Source organism: Trichomycterus rosablanca, chromosome 16, assembly GCF_030014385.1.
Source record: "Trichomycterus rosablanca isolate fTriRos1 chromosome 16, fTriRos1.hap1, whole genome shotgun sequence".
NCBI lineage: Eukaryota > Metazoa > Chordata > Actinopteri > Siluriformes > Trichomycteridae > Trichomycterus > Trichomycterus rosablanca.
Genome location: NC_086003.1, coordinates 9,240,577 through 9,259,814, shown reverse-complemented (window position 1 = coordinate 9,259,814; position 19,238 = coordinate 9,240,577). Strand labels below are relative to the sequence as shown.

Sequence of the window (19,238 nt, the reverse complement as noted above, 5' to 3'; positions counted from 1 at the left end):
GAGCATGGACACCTTCAAGACGTCCCTCTCACAGCGAAGCATTATGTGGTTACTTAAATGCCTCCTGACAGCAGATCAACTCGCTTGGGGTAGGTAATTCAGTGCAGTTACCACATTTGGACCAGTTGGGGTCGGTGAGCCAGAGCAAAAGCATAAATTAGTACAAAACATAAATATTTTTTTATCATTTTACATGCATCATTTTACATCAGTTTCCCCAAATACATTCTAAATAATTTTTATTATTGCTAATATTTTTGGACGGTGTACTAGATTCAGTCTGTATTATAAACTGTATGGCTAAAAGAATTTGGACCTGAACATGAGTTTGTTGGACTTCCCATTTCTAAAACGAACGGTATTAAAATCGTGTGACCTCTACGTGATCTTTTCAGCTATGACAACAGCCTCTTTTTTTCAGAAGGCTTTTCATAAGACTGAGGGAATTTGTGCCTATTTAGTCAAAAGAGCGTTTGTATGGCTGGGCACTGATGTTGGTCAAGAAACCTCAACTGATGTTACAGTTCCAGTTTCCAGGGGCACAGTCATGTTGGAACAGGAAAAGGGCCTTTCCTAAACTGTTGCGGCAAAGTTAGAAGTAAATAATTTCCTTTATCTAATTGATTTATTACAATTAATTGTGGAAGAAATGCATGAATTCAAAAATTAGATGGGGTGCCCCAATACTTTTGGCCTTATAGTGCATTTCCAGTAAGTATGAATACTGTAAATATACAATTATTCCCTTAATAAAGAGAAATATTAAGATTTGGCATTAAAAAGGCCAAAATTATACTTAGCTGTGTGGTTTTCCCATAATACGCATCTGATTATGTGCCACCACTGCTGAGTGGTGATATACGATACGATACGATATAATGTAAACTTAAAGTACAATGGCAGGCCACTGCCCGTATTTTACCTTATATTGTTTATGTTATATTAAAAACACAAAATATTGTACTTCTGATAAATTCTGACTGTTTGTTTTACTTCAAATAAATGAGCATTAAAAAAATCCCGAAAAGTTCAATATTTGATAATGCTTTGCTATCATTGCAAAATGAAAGCGCATGGTAAACAGCAGCACCACGACCCAGATCAACCACACAGCAGTATAAAATCATAACCGCAGCTTACCTTGGAGGCCATCTTGTATATTTCCCAAATATTTCCAGAGTATAAAAATCCATATTTAACTGTGTTTATCCACCTAACTAATGAAAACCGTCTTAGATCATTTAACCTAATTTATTCTCTCGGCTGTCGCAGTTGAAAGCTGAAACTGGTAATTCGTTCACTTATCTGTCAAATAATACAGCAACCAATGAAGAGAGAGCTTGAAATCCCACCCAAAATCTGAATTCGAAGCTCTGATTGGTTTATACATCTGAATCTCTTGAACCGGAGTTGTTTTGCCCACAGAGTGAGTCTTTACCATAGAATGAATCTTTACCATAGATAAGAGCACAGTTTTCTGATTCGATTCCAATGAATAATTCGTCTGAAAAGATTCATTTCTGACTCATTGACTCAGTCATTCAGTTTCCATGCTCATACGCGAAGGAAAGCGTTCCGCTTGGCGCTTTTGTGTTTTAAACGTTCTCATATGGTAACCTGTGTATTCTAAGTTTGTTCACTGACACAGTTTTTTGCCTCACATCATTCTCGGACTCACACAGTACTACTCTATGCACTGGTCGCTAGGGCTGGGCGATTTTCACGATTAATTCGGTTAATTCGCATGAACGTTTTCACCCGATGTTAGAATGTGACAATCGCGATTGTTTACATACTTTAAATTTGAATTAAAATACCAAAATGTCACGAAGCAGAAACTGACCAGACGCCCGCAGAATATAAATCAGGGAAAGTTTAATATAAAAAGGGCGAAAACAGTGTACAAAACCAGGTAGAGTCCAAAACCAGCGAAAACCAAAACAGTAAACGAAAGACAACAAGGATTATACACTGTAACGGTTAGATTCAGTAATAAGGAGCGCAAACACGATCGGCAAAACGAGACACAAACAGTGTTTAATTAAGATTCACTGAATCAAACACCGCTGAACTGAATCAAAATACGGAGCCGATGAGCACGATCAGAATTGGCTGGAAAGTAACGAGTTACATTTACTCGCGTTACTGTAATTGAGTCGTTTTTTGTGTACTTGTACTCTTTAAAGTAGATTTTATAGCCTGTAATTTTACTTTTACTTAAGTAAGTTTTGTACTAAGAATTGTAATTCGCTACATTTTAAATAACATCCATTACTGAGTAAAAAATCGCGTCTAGGAAACTGCTGCAGTGAATTCTGCGATAGGGAGTCGGATCTTTTGTCTCGGTTCCTTTTAAAGAGCCCTATGTATGTAACGACTCCCAAATGCACGAATCGGTTCCTTTATTTTGGCTTAAAGGGCCGCTCAATAGAATCGAATCATTCTACGACACATAATAGTGGTTAATACAGTTTGAAAGTTTTATGGGACTAAAATGACACATTACACATCCTTAAATGTTTAAAATGTTGTATCCACCCCCCAAATCACAAGAGGACAAAATCAGAGCTGAGTGATTACTTGATGCCCGCCCCCCCCCCCATCACAAGAGGACAAAATCAAAGCTGAGCTGAGTGATTACTTGATGCCCCCCCATTGTAGATACTGATACAGACTCACCCAGTGGTGGAAACAGCAGTACAGGCTCGTGTTCCTTTTAAGAAACCTGTAAATAACTTTTTGTAGTTTTTTTCCTAATGTAAGGAGGTTCTGCTGAACATTATTTAAAATAAAAGTTGTTTGTGAGCTATTCTTAGATATAGATAGATAAGGATATAGATAATTTAGATCTATTTTGTTTTAATTATTGTTAATTATTGTGATATCGTTATTGTTATAAAGTTTGAGTCCCTTAAAAGGATAATTATAGGTGGTGCTGTTACTATTTTTGCACTTCTGCAGCCTTTAATTACAATGCAAAAAAAGAAATTTGAGTCTTATTTTAATTGCATTGTACAAGAACAAAAAAAATCGAAATCGTAATCGACAATCGGGTATAATTTTAAAATAATCGAGATTTTTTTTTTTTTTGCAAAATCGCCCAGCCCTACTGGTCGCCATTATTTCACTGTTACGTGCTTGAGAGCGAGTGATGCGCGTTTGCTAACAATATCGCGATATGGCAAAAATCATATCGAATTTACAACTATTCCGGTATTATTGTGAACGATATTATATCGCCCACCCATACTGTCCATGTCAAAACCAAAGGTTTGTTTAGAGCAGTGAGTAGGTCCTATTACATTCTGGGTGACACTCATAGATTCTAAAATAACCAAAACTGTAGTACTGTTTACCTTAGTGAAGATAATGCGCTTACCGTTCTGCTCAATGCTTAATTCCTATTGGTAATCGCCATATCGATTTGCTCCTAATTTGCATAAAGTTAAACTTTGCTCAACTTTTTCACGTCACTGACTCTGCCGACTTTGCACCGCCAGCATTTTCTCCACTAGCATTAGTTTTTTAATTGTGAAAATACACTCTAGATTAGCATTTTCTGAAGCAAGTTTAGGGTTTTAGTCCAAGCAGTTGTCCTCCAACAAAAAGTTGGTTTTCTTTTTACTGGGAGACGATTTTACAGCTTATTTGTGAGAATACAGGGTCTCACAAAGATATTTTGGGAAAGGGGTGAAATCCCCCATTTTATCTTAAATACAGGTTATCTGTGAGAATATATGTATATTTATATGCCCTTTCCGTGGCTGTCTCCCACGGCCAGGCAGGTCTGCTGCACCATAAGTCTGGAAATTCCCGACAATACTCCCAGTGGTGTCTCCAGGAATGTTAAAGGTCTTGGAAATCATCTTACACCCACTGCCCTTTCTGTGCAGTCTCATTCTCTCCTCTCTCAGCTTTTGTGAAAGCACTTTTGTTTTCACCATGGTTGCAGCACACCTTGGATACATCTGGTACTGTGTTTATATAACACATCACAGTTGAAGCAAATTAAGGGTCTTTATTGAATTCCCAATTATTTAATTATAGTTATACAGACCAGCAGTAGGTTCCAAGATCAGTAATATTATGTAGGAGCTGCAGGCAAAGTATCCTGCTACTCTAAAATACTCATTTATTTTCTTTATTCATTTGCTATGTCTGTCAAATATTAAAGACTTAATTTAAAGCAACATCTAGCTCTGCAGAAACATTTTCAATTATAAATCCTTGTTTTCTTAGTAGGTTAAATATGTCTGATTGCAACTGTAGATGGGTGATAACACAATCTATAACACCTCTATCTTTTCTCTCTCTCTCTCTCTCTCTCTCTCTCTCTCTCTCTCTCTCTCTCTCTCTATATATATATATATATATATATATATATATATATATATATATATATATATACAGTGCCTTGCAAAAGTATTCGGCCCCCTTGAACTTTTCAACCTTTTGCCACATTTCAGGCTTTAAACATAAAGATATGAAATTGTAATTTTTTGTGAAGAATCAACAACAAGTGGGACACAATCGTGAAGTGGAACGAAATTTATTGGATATTTTAAACTTTTTTTGAAATAAAAAACTAAAAAGTGGGGCGTGCAATATTATTCGGCCCCTTTACTTTCAGTGCAGCAAACTCACTCCAGAAGTTCAGTGAGGATCTCTGAATGATCCAATGTTGACCTAAATGACTGATGGTGATAAATAGAATCCACCTGTGTGTAATCAAGTCTCCGTATAAATGCACCTGCTCTGTGATAGTCTCAGAGTTCTGTTTAAAGCGCAGAGAGCATCATGAAGACCAAGGAACACACCAGGCAGGTCCGAGATACTGTTGTGGAGAAGTTTAAAGCCGGATTTAGATACAAAAAGATTTCCCAAGCTTTAAACATCTCAAGGAGCACTGTGCAAGCAATCATATTGAAATGGAAGGAGTATCAGACCACTGCAAATCTACCAAGACCCGGCCGTCCCTCTAAACTTTCAGCTCAAACAAGGAGAAGACTGATCAGAGATGCAGCCAAGAGGCCCATGATCACTCTGAATGAACTGCAGAGATCTACAGCTGAGGTGGGAGACTCTGTCCATAGGACACAATCAGTCGTACACTGCACAAATCTGGCCTTTATGGAAGAGTGGCAAGAAGAAAGCCATTTCTCAAAGATATCCATAAAAAGTCACCTGGGAGACACACCAAACATGTGGAAGAAGGTGCTCTGGTCAGATGAAACCAAAATTGAACTTTTTGGCCACAATGCAAAACGTTATGTTTGGCGTAAAAGCAACACAGCTCATCACCCTGAACACACCATCCCCACTGTCAAACATGGTGGTGGCAGCATCATGGTTTGGGCCTGCTTTTCTTCAGCAGGGACAGGGAAGATGGTTAAAATTGATGGGAAGATGGATGGAGCCAAATACAGGACCATTCTGGAAGAAAACCTGTTGCAGTCTGCAAAAGACCTGAGACTGGGACGGAGATTTATCTTCCAACAAGACAATGAACCAAAACATAAAGCAAAATCTACAATGGAATGGTTCACAAATAAACGTATCCAGGTGTTAGAATGGCCAAGTCAAAGTCCAGACCTGAATCCCATCGAGAATCTGTGGAAAGAGCTGAAAACTGCTGTTCACAAACGCTCTCCATCCAACCTCACTGAGCTCGAGCTGTTTTGCAAGGAAGAATGGGCAAAATATTCTGTCTCTCGATGTGCAAAACTGATAGAGACATACCCCAAGTGACTTGCAGCTGTAATCGCAGCAAAAGGTGGTGCTACAAAGTATTAACGCAAGGGGGCTGAATAATATTGCACGCCCCACTTTTCAGTTTTTTATTTCTAAAAAAAGTTTAAAATATCCAATAAATTTCGTTCCACTTCACGATTGTGTCCCACTTGTTGTTGATTCTTCACAAAAAATTACAATTTCATATCGTTATGTTTGAAGCCTGAAATGTGGCAAAAGGTTGAAAAGTTCAAGGGGGCCGAATACTTTTGCAAGGCACTGTATATATATATATATATATATATATGTATATACCAACCAGGCATAACATTATACAGGTGAAGTGAATAACACTGATTATCTCTTCATCACGGCACCTGTTAGTAGGTGGGATATATTAGGCAGCAAGTAAACATTTTGTCCTCAAAGGTAATGTGTAAGAAGTAGGAAAAATTGGCAAGCATAAGGAGTTAAGCGAGTTTAACAAGGGCCCGGTCTGCAGTGGTTAGTATCTATCAAAAGTGGTCCAAGGAAGGAACAGTGGTAAACCGGTGAACCGGTAAAAGGGTGACAGGGCGGCCAAGGCTCATTGATGCACGTGGGGAGAGTAGGCTGGCATGTGTGGTCCAATCCAACAGACGAGCTACTGTAGCTGAAATTGCTGAAGAAGTTAATGCTGGTTCTGAAAGAAAGGTGTCAGAATACACAATGCATCACAGTTTGTTGTGTATGGGGCTGCATAGCTTATCTGTCTGTCTGTCTGTCTGTCTGTCTCTATCTATCTATCTATCTATCTATCTATCTATCTATCTATCTATCTATCTATATATCTATCTATGTGTACAACAAAGGCACAAAAAGGGAAAGATTAATAAAATAAATTTGGATTATATACATAAAGATTTAAGAGAATTAACAAATCACAGATTGGTTTTTTTGTTGTGTTTTACAAAATGTCCCAACTTTTCTGGAAATGGGATTTGTATAATACTGCATACTGTATTTTGTAACCTTTAAATGGCATGGCAACCATGGTCAAGGGTGTGTCGTGAGGGTGTTTTAGCTTCTTGACAGTCATGGTGTGTAGTTATATACAAGTAATTGAAATACTAGCCAAGTTCATAGATATTATGACAGCTGTGTTTGTGTGTGTGTGCATATGCATGTGTGTATGTCGAGGCCTTCTTTTGGGTGTTTGAAAGTGAATGAATGGGCTGTGTATATGCAGTGTGTGTGTGTGTGTGTGTGTGTGTTCCCAGTCCCCTGCTTTAGAGGTTACAGTAGCATTGTTTTGGCTCATTCCATGATACAAAGACCCAGTGTTGCTCAAGAATGCAAATTCTCTCTCTCGCCCTCTCCCTCTCTCTCTCTCTCTTTCTCTCTTTCCCACTTTCCCACTCTGCCTCTCTCTCTCTTTCCCTCTGCACTATATACAGCATAACACAAATATTTCTCCCCAAAGGGAAAACTTGTACAACAAAGTAAAGGACACACACACACACACACACACACACACACACACTTTTGCGCTTATGTCTTTTTTTTCTAAGTTTCCTCTTAATCTAGTCGTATCTAATTACCCGATTGCCTTATGCTTCCTCTCTACTGATACTGATCCCCACTTCTGATTGAGGTGAGCGAGACTGACACACGCCTCCGACACGTGTGCAGTAGCCGACTGCATTTTTTCACCTGCACGTGATGAGTTTATATGCTGATCAGCTTTGTGTACGGAGAGCCACACCCTGTCCACATTATTCTTCCACTCTGTGCAGGCACCATCAACCAGCCAGCAGAGGTCGTAATTGCATCAGTTATTAGGTCCCTATCTTTCTTCCAGCCCTGTATACACAACAAGCCAATTGTTGTTCATGTAGGCATCCAGCCCAGCCGGATGACAGAACTGAGATTCGATACAATGTTTTTGAATTCCCAGCTCTGGTGTGCTAGCGTATTTTACTGCTATATAGTTTGTATTTTTTCAAGTACTTCCCAGAGGGCTTGCTATACTATACACCGACTAGGCATAACATTATGACCACTGACAGGTGAAGTGAATAACACTGATTATCTCTTCATCGCGGCACCAGTTAGTGGGTGGGATATATTAGGCAGCAAGTGAACATTTTAAGTTAATGTTAGAAGCAGGAAAAATTTGCAAGTGTAGGGATCTGAGCGAGTTTGACAAGGGCCAAATTGTGATGGCTAGACGACTGGGTCAGAGCATCTCCAAAACTGCAGCTCTTGTGAGGTGTTCCCAGTCTGCAGTGGTCAGTATCTATCAAAAGTGGTCATTGATGCACGTGGGGAGCGAAGGCTGGCCCGTGTGGTCTGATCCAACAGGCGAGCTATTGTAGCTCAAATTGCTGAAGAAGGTAATGCTGGTTCTGATAGAAAGGTGTCAGAATACACAGTGCATTGCAGTTGCAGGGCTGTTTTGGCAGCAAAAGGGGGGACCAACACAACATTAGGAAGGTGGTCATAATGTTATGCCTGATAACATTATGTATACGGATTAAGCTATATACGGACTAAGCTATTTCAGGATTCCCTAAATCTTTTTACAATATCATGTACTGGAAGAGAAGCATTAGGGTTTGACTGCACATCAGTTTACTGGTGGATTGAGAAGCTGGTTGGTTGGCCATGGTTGTGGTTCCACCTATAGCTGTCTCAATCTAGCTGTAATTAGTTTGGCAAGAAAATCGCGAGGAAGAGAGAGTAGATTCTCTGAACCACTTCCCCTTGCTTTATTAAATAGTGGGCTCGGCGGCCGCTCAGCTCAGACTATAGACCCTGCCTTCAAAGCTTTACCATTTTTCCATTGTGTTTTTTTATTGAATTTTTCTATTGTCTTGATTCTGCCCAGCTTCTTCATTTTTAGGGGAGTTGTAGCCTAGCGATCAAGGTACTGGAATAGTAATCAGAAGGTCGCTGGTTCAAGCCCCACCACTGCCAGAACAAAAACAGCAGCCAAAAGGTTGCTGAGTTTCTTCCATGTACTTTGACTTTTATTTGATTGCAGACAGGATGAACCTGAGATATTTCATGTTTTGTCTGCTCAACTTTATTCATTTATTAATAAACATCCATTCCTGCATTTCAGGCCTGCAACACATTCCAAAAAAAGTTGGGACAGTAAAGCATTTACCACTTTGTAATGTTGCCATTCCTTTTCTTCACACCTAAAAGATGTTTTGGCACCGAGGAGACCAAGTGATTTAGTGTTTCAGATTGTATTTTGTCCCATTCTTCCTGCAGACACGTTTTAAGATGTGCAACAGTACAGGGTCGTCGTTGTCGCATATTTTGTTTCAAAATTCTCCACACATTCTGTATTGGGGACAGGTCAAGACTGCAGGCAGGCCAGTCCAGTACCCGTACCCTCTTTTTCCGCAGCCATGCCTTTGTAATGTGTGCAGCATGTGGTTTTGCATTGTCTTGTTGAAAAATGCATGGACGTCCCTGGAAAAGATGACGTCTTGAAGGCAGCACATGTTGCTCTAAGATCTCAATGAACTTTTCTGCATTAATGCTGCCATCACAAAAGTGTAAATGACCTTTGCCAAGGGCACTGACACAGCCCCATACCATGACAGACCCTGGCTTTTGGACTTGCTGATGATAACAGTCTGGATGGTCTTTTTCGTCTTTGGTCCATAGCACACAGCGTCCATTTTTTCTAAAAAAAAAAAAGACCTGGAATGCTGATTCATCTGACCACAGTACACGTTTCCACTGTGTGATGGTCCATCCTAGATGCCCACGAGCCCAGCGAAGTCGACGCCGCTTCTGGACATGGTTAACATAAGGCTTCTTTTTTGCACAGTAAAGTTTTAAGTGGCATTTGTGCATGTAACTCTGTATTGTAGTGCTTGACAAAGATTTGCCAAAGTAATCCCTCACCCATGTGGTTATATCAGCTATTGTTGAGTGGCGGTTCTTGATGCAGTGCCATCTGAGGGCTCAAAGATCACGGGCATTCAACTTAAGCTTGAGCCCTTGGCCTTATGTACTGAAATTTCTCTCGATTCTTGATTCGTTTAGTGATATTATGCACTGTAGAGGAAGAAATATGCAAATCCCTTCCAATCTTTCTTTGAGGTACATTGTTTTTGTCTCATTTGTTTACAAACTGAAGATCCTCTGTCCATCTTTGCTCCTAAAAAACTCAGTCTTTCCTGGATGCTGCTTTTGTACCAGACCATTATTACAATGACCTGTTTGGAATCACATCATTATTTAGTTTTTTCACCTCATTACTAGCTCTAAATTGCCCCCGTCCCAACTTTTTTTTGGAATGTGTTGCAGGTCTGACATACAGGAATAGAGGTATATTAACAAATAAAATGAAGTTTAGCAGACAAAACATGAAATATCTCAGGTTCAAACTGTCTACAATCAAATAAAAGTCAAAGTAAATGTAAGCATTTTTATTTTTATTTTATTTGCATTCTCCATACTGTCCCAACCTTTTCTGATTTGGAGTTGTAGTTCAAGGACTGCTTAAACTGACGGTCAGATAAACCTAATGCGTTTAAAGGAGATGCAGACTTTTAGAACATCAGCCCACATACACATCCTGTGTCATGCACACAAATGCACACAGCTCTTTCCTTCCTGTCCTCCTGCGTACAGTGTATGGACTGCACAGGCTAGTGTGTGTGTAGCAGTGTATCTGCAGAGGTGCATCAGGTTTTCTTTCTGAGAGCGTAGTGTGCATGTTGTTTGTGAGCAAGGCTTAGCGTGAGAGGAAAGAGAACTGAATAAAGAATTGGAGATGGTGGAGGAGAAGATGGGTGGATGCTTTAGCCACACCAAGGTGAGGTTGGTTACGAGCTTGTTTCAGATACTAGCTCACTGTTTATTTAGTACTCAGCATTAAAAATGGCAGAATGGTTTAGTCTAAAATGTCATTAGGTTCAAATTCCAGTGTATTAATAACGTTGTACTTATAGTACTGTTATTAAAACAAATAATGAAAAATGTATTAAGCAACATTAATCTGCACACTGTTACAAATACAGTAATACCATATAGAGTACAATACAGTCTAAAGTAGTGCATTAATTGTAGGTTATGTCAGTATATATCAATATCATTATTTCTATAACCATGAACAATCACCAAATTCTGATTCTGAGCTACCAATAACATTTAGATTACTGGAATTACTACAGATTCACACATTCAAATTCCATTGTAACGATACTATCTTGTTAACTATAGAAATTCAAATTATAATATAATAATACAATGCAGTTTACTATAACTGCATCACTCCACACAGTTCAGATTTAATGTAACAATAGCATCTAATGTACTGTATGTTATGATTTATCAATATTATTATTACTGTAACCATTAAATGTAATTAAATTCTGATTCTGAGCTACCAATACGATTTAGATTACTGTAATTTTGATAAACGTATTCCAAAAGACATAGAGACAATGACAAAGCATGTGGGAGACGTTTAGGTGTTATTTTTAAAATCAGGTGGTAATTACTTCACCTCCAATTCACACATTCAAATGTCATTGATGATGTAACAATGCTATCTTGTTAAATATAGAAATGCAAATTATGATGTAATAATGCAGTGCAGTTTACTGTAGTTATATCACTCTGTATATATACAATTCTGATTATGATGTAACAATAGCATGCAGATTACTGTATCCCTCGCACTTAATTACGTTTTGGAAATCTTGCAGCAGCATATAGTAAGGTATACAATTGTCAAATTAGGATTCTTTATTAACACAAGTCAAAGATGTTCTTAATTTTGTTCAGGTCATATTTCAAAAAGTCAGGTGGTATTTATTATTGGCCAGAATACATTTTACCCTTTTAATATAAAACATATACTGTGACAGTAACAAATATGAAACACAAAATTCTCCAAAGGTCTCCAAATTGTCTTTATTTTGGCCAATATTTCTTAATAAATGATAACTGATGAAGTTAAACATTTCTTGAAATTGGACCTTCAAACATAGTACACTGTTTATAAGTGATATCTGTGAAACATGCTACACTGTATCTATAAATAACAGAGGTTTCAAAAGTACCTTGCAAAGGCTACTTTTGAAAAATTATCTCTGAACCTGTAATGGGGCGAGCAGCTTCTGCCACTACTGTGGGAATGAGAAAGATAGATAGAGAGATAGAGAGATAGAGAGATAGAGAGAGAGAGAGAGAGAGAGAGAGATAGATAGATAGATAGATAGAGAGAGAGAGAGAGAGAATCACTTTATCAATCCCAGAGGGAAAGTCAAGTATTACAACAGCTCAAGGTACAATAGAAAAATATTAAGTAAGTATTGCAGTACAAAGTTGGTAGGAATAAATATATAAGCAATATGTAATATAATAGAAAATTTACAAAAGTGTCTTGGCATTAAATGTCCAGAGATGTGCAATGACATAAACATAAACAGAGTGACAGATCATGCTTCATGATTCTGTCCTGATAGTCCTGGTATTAACTCAGTGAGCGATGATGTCCCGGCACTCAGTGAGCGATGATGTCCCGGCACAGTGGGGATGAGTTATACAGTGAGATCACTGTTGGTACAAACGATTTCCTGTATCGTTCCTTCTTGCAGCGGAGCTGGATGAGTCTGTTACTGAATGTGCTCCGCTGTCTGACTAGGAGGTCATGCAGGGGGTGTGATGGATTGTCCAGTATGGAAATGAGTTTGTTTACAGACCTCTTTCCGACCACCAACTCAAAGCCTTCCAGTGAGCAGCCCAAGACTGAGCCAGCCTTCCTGATCAGTTTATTAAGTTTTTTTGCATCTCCCGCTCTGATGCTGCCTCCCCAACACGTTTGGTTATTATTTTAAGTAGTGTTTACTTTTAGTCTTAGTAACGGCGTATGTGCGCAGGCATATCAGCATAACAAACTGGTTATTACTCCGCTGTTTGTGTGGCGTAGTGGGCAGAGCGCAGCGTGCATATTTTTCTGCCCTAGGTTCGAATCTGGCTTAGGGTGAAACTAAAGCAATTTTTCTCACTGCCCCCACAAGCAAAGCAGTCCAGAACCGGGGCTGCTTTACCTCATCATTAAACTGGCAAAAAGTAAACAAAGTTTGAATAAGCATGGCATAACCGCTCAGCTCAGCGTCTTTATACATTAACATACCTAATGGCACTTGTCAGTGCGCTCTCAGTGCCGGGCCCAACCCAGGATACAACTAAGAGGTTTGTGTCAGGAAATGCATCCGGATTATAAACTGTGCCAAGTCTGGTATGCTGATCAGATTTGCTGTGGCAACACCTAAAAGTGATGAGTTAAGTTTCTGTTTCTGTTAATGCACCACTTCTCCCAGTATATATAAGTGCAGTGTTCCATTTAACATTCATTGTGTTGTTTTTGCACAGATTATAATGCTGATATGGTAGGTATTGTGCTAAGATTAGTTTTAATTTAATTATGTTTTAATATTTAAAATGTACTATGACCTCTGACCTGCTCTGACGGTTTAAGGCACTTAAGGGTAGACTGTTTTCCCCAGTGTTACACAGCTGAAATATGTGAAATAAGGATGTAGTAAATGAGTTATGTGATTATCCAATTTGGGATTAAATTATTGTAACAGCATTAGAAACCTTTTAACTGCAGGACACATGTAGTCATTGTTATTTAGCCATGATTATCACATTTAGCAGATTAGCACAGATTAGTATCAGTTTATTCATTCATTGTTTTACCGAAGCTTTATCCTGGTCAGGGTTTTGGTTGGTCCGATTCATTGGGCAAAAGGCAGGATACATCCTGGACAGGTTACCAGTCCATCACAGGGTACACACACATCATTCACACATACACTCACAACTAGTGCAATTTCAGTAGCTCCAGTTAGCCTGACTGCGTGTCAATCCCAAAGTACTGACTTGAGGCACGATACATGGAATGTTGGGTTAGTATGTTTATTCTCTAGGAGTCCGGATTAACTCTTCTAAGGATCTTAACTAGAGATGGGACGATCGATCGGCTACGAATCGGTATCGGCCGATTTTTAATCAAAATATGCTATCGGCGATCGGCGATATTTCCTAAATGTAGCCGATCTGATCGTGTGATATATAAAGACCATGTTAAGTTAACAGCTCAGTGGATTGATCCAGACTTTGAGCTACGAAGCACCAACCATCACATCACCATTCATCAACAATCGTACAGAAACCATCGTGAAAGCTCTTACGATGTAATTTTGCTGATTGTAATATTTACTTTAAAAAGATAATTCAACCCGGTCACATCTGAGTCGATTCTATCAGCACGTTATATAAACTCCTGGTTCACTTTGGTAAATCGTAAGCGGTTCTTACTTGTGATGTAGATGAGAACAGAAGACGTTACAGAGCCAATCCGAGGCAAAAGTTTATTCATTACCAAATTCGTTAGTTCAGGATCATCTGCTGAACTTTTAGAAAACTTTTAGCTCCTTAGACAGAACGAGTCTGACTCAGTTGCAGATCTGTGGTAATAGCAGTTTAATTAAGCTTTTTAATTAAGCTTTTTAATGTAAGAGAGTCACACAAAATGTTCTGTAGTAGCTGGTGTTTATTTAAAACCACGACATTTAATTAATAACAGTAAACACGGAGAGATAACTGAGAAGAGAAACTTACGCTTCACATAAAAACGAATCAACTCATGAATCAATGAATCACTTATAGCGATACTGTGAACAAAGCGTCTCTTCCAAAGGCACAAACACACACACGCGCGCGCGCGCGCGCTGCTCCGGTTTATCTTTACTGTGAGGCTCTTTTTAAGTTTATTTACTGCTAAAACCCCCCCCTTCCCTCCCCGATCGGAATCGGCTATCGGCCGATGTCCCTGAAAGGAGATCGGAGATCGGAATTGGTGCCAAAAACCCCGATCGGTCCATCTCTAATCTTAACCCAATTTCTTAGACTTCAGGGAAAGTGGGAGGTCTTTGGCGGACAACCAAAATCATAGCCCTAGAGGGTTGAGGTTGCCCCTCCCCTCCTCATTCTTGGTAAGGCAGTTGGCTTCTGGAGATATATCCACAGAATTCCTTTGGCGAATTGAAAACTTCGGAAGCTGTTCTGTAAGAGCTCGGGATGGGGGGTGGTTTAAAAAATCATGCCCATCAGCGGAAGTTTCTTCCTCATGGTGTTGCTGGGCTCTCTGTTGGTACCTGTTCTTTTTTTCTTTTTTAGAAACAAATAGGGCTTTTTCCAGTCCATTTTCTGACTGGCACAGATGCCGGCGTTCTTTATCTTTTTCTGGGAACCCAGTCAGTGCTGTGGCAATTTGTGCCCTTTATGGCAGAACCGCCCTGGACAGGACAGGCCAGGTACCTCCAGAAGCAACATGATGGCCCTTTCAGAAGAGGGATCCATGCTGAACGTGGGCTGTTCCAGTTCAGTTAGTGAAGTGGCAGTCCCACTCATGCATTGCCGTCCTCAGCTTGTTCTGGGTTTCCCCTCTTTGCACTTTTTTCTACTATTTTTCCATTGTGGGCTGCACATATTGTGAGCTTTTGAGAGTGTATTAACTATCTGATCTTAGCTGAGCCTTTTTGTTTACCACTGTACGTGAGGGGTGCATATCACTCCCTGTATTTGCATTTATTTTCTCCATTAAAACTGTATGTGTACTTAAAAGCATTACTGGGTTTTCAGGTGCATGACTTTAGCTGAATGATTATTTCTTGTGGCCTACAAAATTTGCTGCACTGTAGATTTTTTATATTCAACAAAAAGTCACCAAGCAGTAATAAGATGTGTAAAAACATAATGAACAATGCCCAAAATATTATGGACAAAATTAAAAGAAGTAAACTGGTGTACTGGTGTATTTAAATGTTGTTAACATGTTTAAGAAGAGTAAAAATAAGTCCACCAAACATAAACTCATTTAGATGATGTGGTGGCTTGAGTTCTCTAAATATTACTGACATTTAACACACAGAGTAAAAACAGACAGATGTAGTCATAAAAAACAGAGAGTAAAAGTAGTGACTTGATGACTAAATGGGGATTTCCTGCTCCAGTTATGAACATCATGCTCTATCTAATAGCAGTTAAGCTCCAACTATTTTAAACATATATAACCCTAAATAAAATGATTAAGTAGCAGAGTTCTTGAGCCTTTTCTTCATTTCCCGTTTTTCTATCTTGTCTTAAATTTAGGTTAAATTATACTGTTTTAATTTTTACATCACTGGCAACCTGGCAAGTTGTTTCCTGCCTTTTGCTGAGTGGTGGTAAAACAGACGATGAATGATATTTTACATTGTAATAACCATAATATTTAATGGTTGGGACCAAGACTAAACCAAGTCTGAGAAGAGTAAAACCAAGGTCTAGATTATTTACAGTTTTATTGTTTGGTACATATAAGCTATACTACAATAGTGGTCCATTAATTCATTCAGAATTTTAAATACTACTACTAATAATAAGCATGAGAATGAAAGAAATATATGTATAATATAATACCATATAGAAGCATTTTGTAGTTCTACAATTACTGACTGTAGTCCATCTGTTTCTCTGCACGCTTTGTTAGCCCCCTTTCACCCTGTTCTTCAATGGTCAGGACTCTCCCACGACCACCACAGAGTAGGTATTATTTGGGTGGAGGATCATTCTCAGCTCTGCATTTACAATGACATGGAGGTGGTGTGTTAGTGTGTGTTGTGCTGGTATGAGTGGATCAGACACAGCAATGCTGATGGAGTTTTTAAATACCATGTCCACTCACTGTCCACTCTGTTAGACACTCCTACCTAGTTGGTCCACCTTGTAGTAAAGTCAGAGACGATCGCTCATCTATTGCTGCTGTTTGAGTTGGTCATCTTTTAGACCTTCATCAGTGGTCACAAGACGCTGCCCATGGGGCGCTGTTGGCTGGATATTTTTGGTTGGTGGACTATTCTCAGTCCAGCAGTGACAGTGAGGTGTTTAAAAACTCCATCAGCATTGCTGTGTCTTATCCACTCATACCAGCACAACACACTAACACACCACCACCATGTCAGTGTCACTGCAGTGCTGAGAATGATCCACCACCCAAATAATACCTACTCTATAGTGGTCCTGTGGGGGTCCTGACCATTGAAGAACAGGGTGAAAGCAGGCTAAAAAAAGTATGTAAAGAAATAGATGGACTACGGTCAGTAATTGTAGAACTACAAAGTGCTTCTATATGGTAATGGAGGTGATAAAATGGACAGTGAGTGTGGAAACAAGGAGGTGGTCATAATGTTATGCCTGATCGGTACATACACACATTTGATTATAGGTATTTCAAATATGTTATAAACCTATAATCTGCATACATCCAGTGGATACATGTGGAGAAACCCTTATTAATATAGGGGCATATACAGGGGTTGGACAAAATAACTGAAACACCTGTCATTTTAGTGTGGGAGGTTTCATGGCTAAATTGGACCAGTCTGGTGGCCAATCTTCATTAATTGCACATTGCACCAGTAAGAGCAGAGTGTGAAGGTTCAATTAGCAGGGTAAGAGCACAGTTTTGCTCAAAATATTGCAATGCACACAACATTATGGGTGACATACCAGAGTTCAAAAGAGGACAAATTGTTGGTGCACGTCTTGCTGGCGCATCTGTAACCAAGACAGCAAGTCTTTGTGATGTATCAAGAGCCACAGTATCCAGGGTAATATCAGCATACCACCAAGAAGGACAAACCACATCCAACAGGATTAACTGTGGACGCAAGAGGAAGCTGTCTGAAAGGGCTGTTCGGGTGCTAACCCGGATTGTATCCAAAAAACATAAAACCACGGCTGCCCAAATCACGGCAGAATTAAATGTGCACCTCAACTCTCCTGTTTCCACCAGAACTGTCCGTCGGGAGCTCCACAGGGTCAATATACACGGCCGGGCTGCTATAGCCAAACCTTTGGTCACTCGGGCCAATGCCAAACGTCAGTTTCAATGGTGCAAGGAGCGCAAATCTTGGGCTGTGGACAATGTGAAACATGTATTGTTCTCTGATGAGTCCACCTACTGTTTTCCCCACATCCGGGAGAGTTACGGTGTGGAGAAGCCCCAAAGAAGCGTACCACCCAGACTGTTGCATGCCCAGAGTGAAGCATGGGGGTGGATCAGTGATGGTTTGGGCTGCCATATCATGGCATTCCCTTGGCCCAATACTTGTGCTAGATGGGCGCGTCACTGCCAAGGACTACCGAACCATTCTGGAGGACCATGTGCATCCAATGGTTCAAACATTGTATCCTGAAGGCGGTGCTGTGTATCAGGATGACAATGCACCAATACACACAGCAAGACTGGTGAAAGATTGGTTTGATGAACATGAAAGTAAAGTTGAACATCTCCCATGGCCTGCACAGTCACCAGATCTAAATATTATTGAGCCACTTTGGGGTGTTTTGGAGAAGCGAGTCAGGAAACGTTTTCCTCCACCAGCATCACGTAGTGACCTGGCCACTATCCTGCAAGAAGAATGGCTTAAAATCCCTCTGACCACTGTGCAGGACTTGTATATGTCATTTCCAAGACGAATTGACGCTGTATTGGCCGCAAAAGGAGGCCCTACACCATACTAATAAATTATTGTGGTCTAAAACCAGGTGTTTCAGTTATTTTGTCCAACCCCTGTATGTCATGTATTACATCTGTGTGGGTATACTTTTTTATATTTTACATTACTGGCAACTTGTCAAAGTGTTTCCTGCCCTTTGCCCAGTGAATTGTACCATAAGTAGGATAAAGTGGTGGTAAAACAGACATTGACTAAATGAATGATATTTTACATTAAAACACAATGTTTGCATTTCTGAATCAATTAATGGACCACTATTGTAGTATAATACTACTGTAAATAATGTACACCTTGTCTTGTCTTGGTCCCAACTAATAAATATTGTGGTCTTTCTTTGATCATGACTAAAACAATCCTGACTACAATTTTTTTCTTTCTCTGTCTCCAGGATCAGTTTGATAATTTGGAGAAGCACACTCAGTGGGGCATAGATTTTGTGGAGCGCTACACCAAGTTTGTGAAAGAGCGATCTGAGATTGAGCTTAACTATGCAAAGCAGATCAGGTAAGTTCTGCACTTACAGTTTTGCTGTGTATGTGTGTCTTTGTTAGTGGTGATGATTTGACAATTAACTTGTCTTTATAATGGAAGGCTTTTACAATGGAACAATGAAACAGTGGAAATACATACATGGTGGTACCTTGTAACTCGACGTCTCCTAAACTCGAAATATTTGAAACTCGACACCCTTCATGGAGAAATCTGTTCCCCTAAACTCGACATTTTCCTTAAATTCGACGTGTTCAGCCTTCAAAAAATTATTTAAAATTATTTGTTCAGAGGTTGCTTAAGCAGTGCGATAATACGTCATCAACGTGCAAATATGAGGCAAATCTGCATTACAGCTGGGGGTTAAGGTTAAAAATAAAGCTTAGGCCGCTCAGATGGGGCAGCGGTAAAGTACGCTAACACACCAGAGTT

At 39.5% G+C, this 19,238-nt stretch overlaps 1 protein-coding gene across 2 annotated transcripts in view; it reads left to right on the top strand.

The window, feature by feature from the left end:
• Positions 1-19,238, top strand: part of LOC134330175 (formin-binding protein 1) — a 173,276-nt gene that overhangs the window by 64,675 nt on the left and 89,363 nt on the right. For both annotated transcript variants that reach the window (XM_063011186.1, XM_063011187.1), the window contains exon 2: positions 18,706-18,821. In XM_063011186.1, coding sequence (XP_062867256.1) covers positions 18,706-18,821 — 116 coding nt within the window. The remainder of the gene's footprint in view (positions 1-18,705; positions 18,822-19,238) is intronic.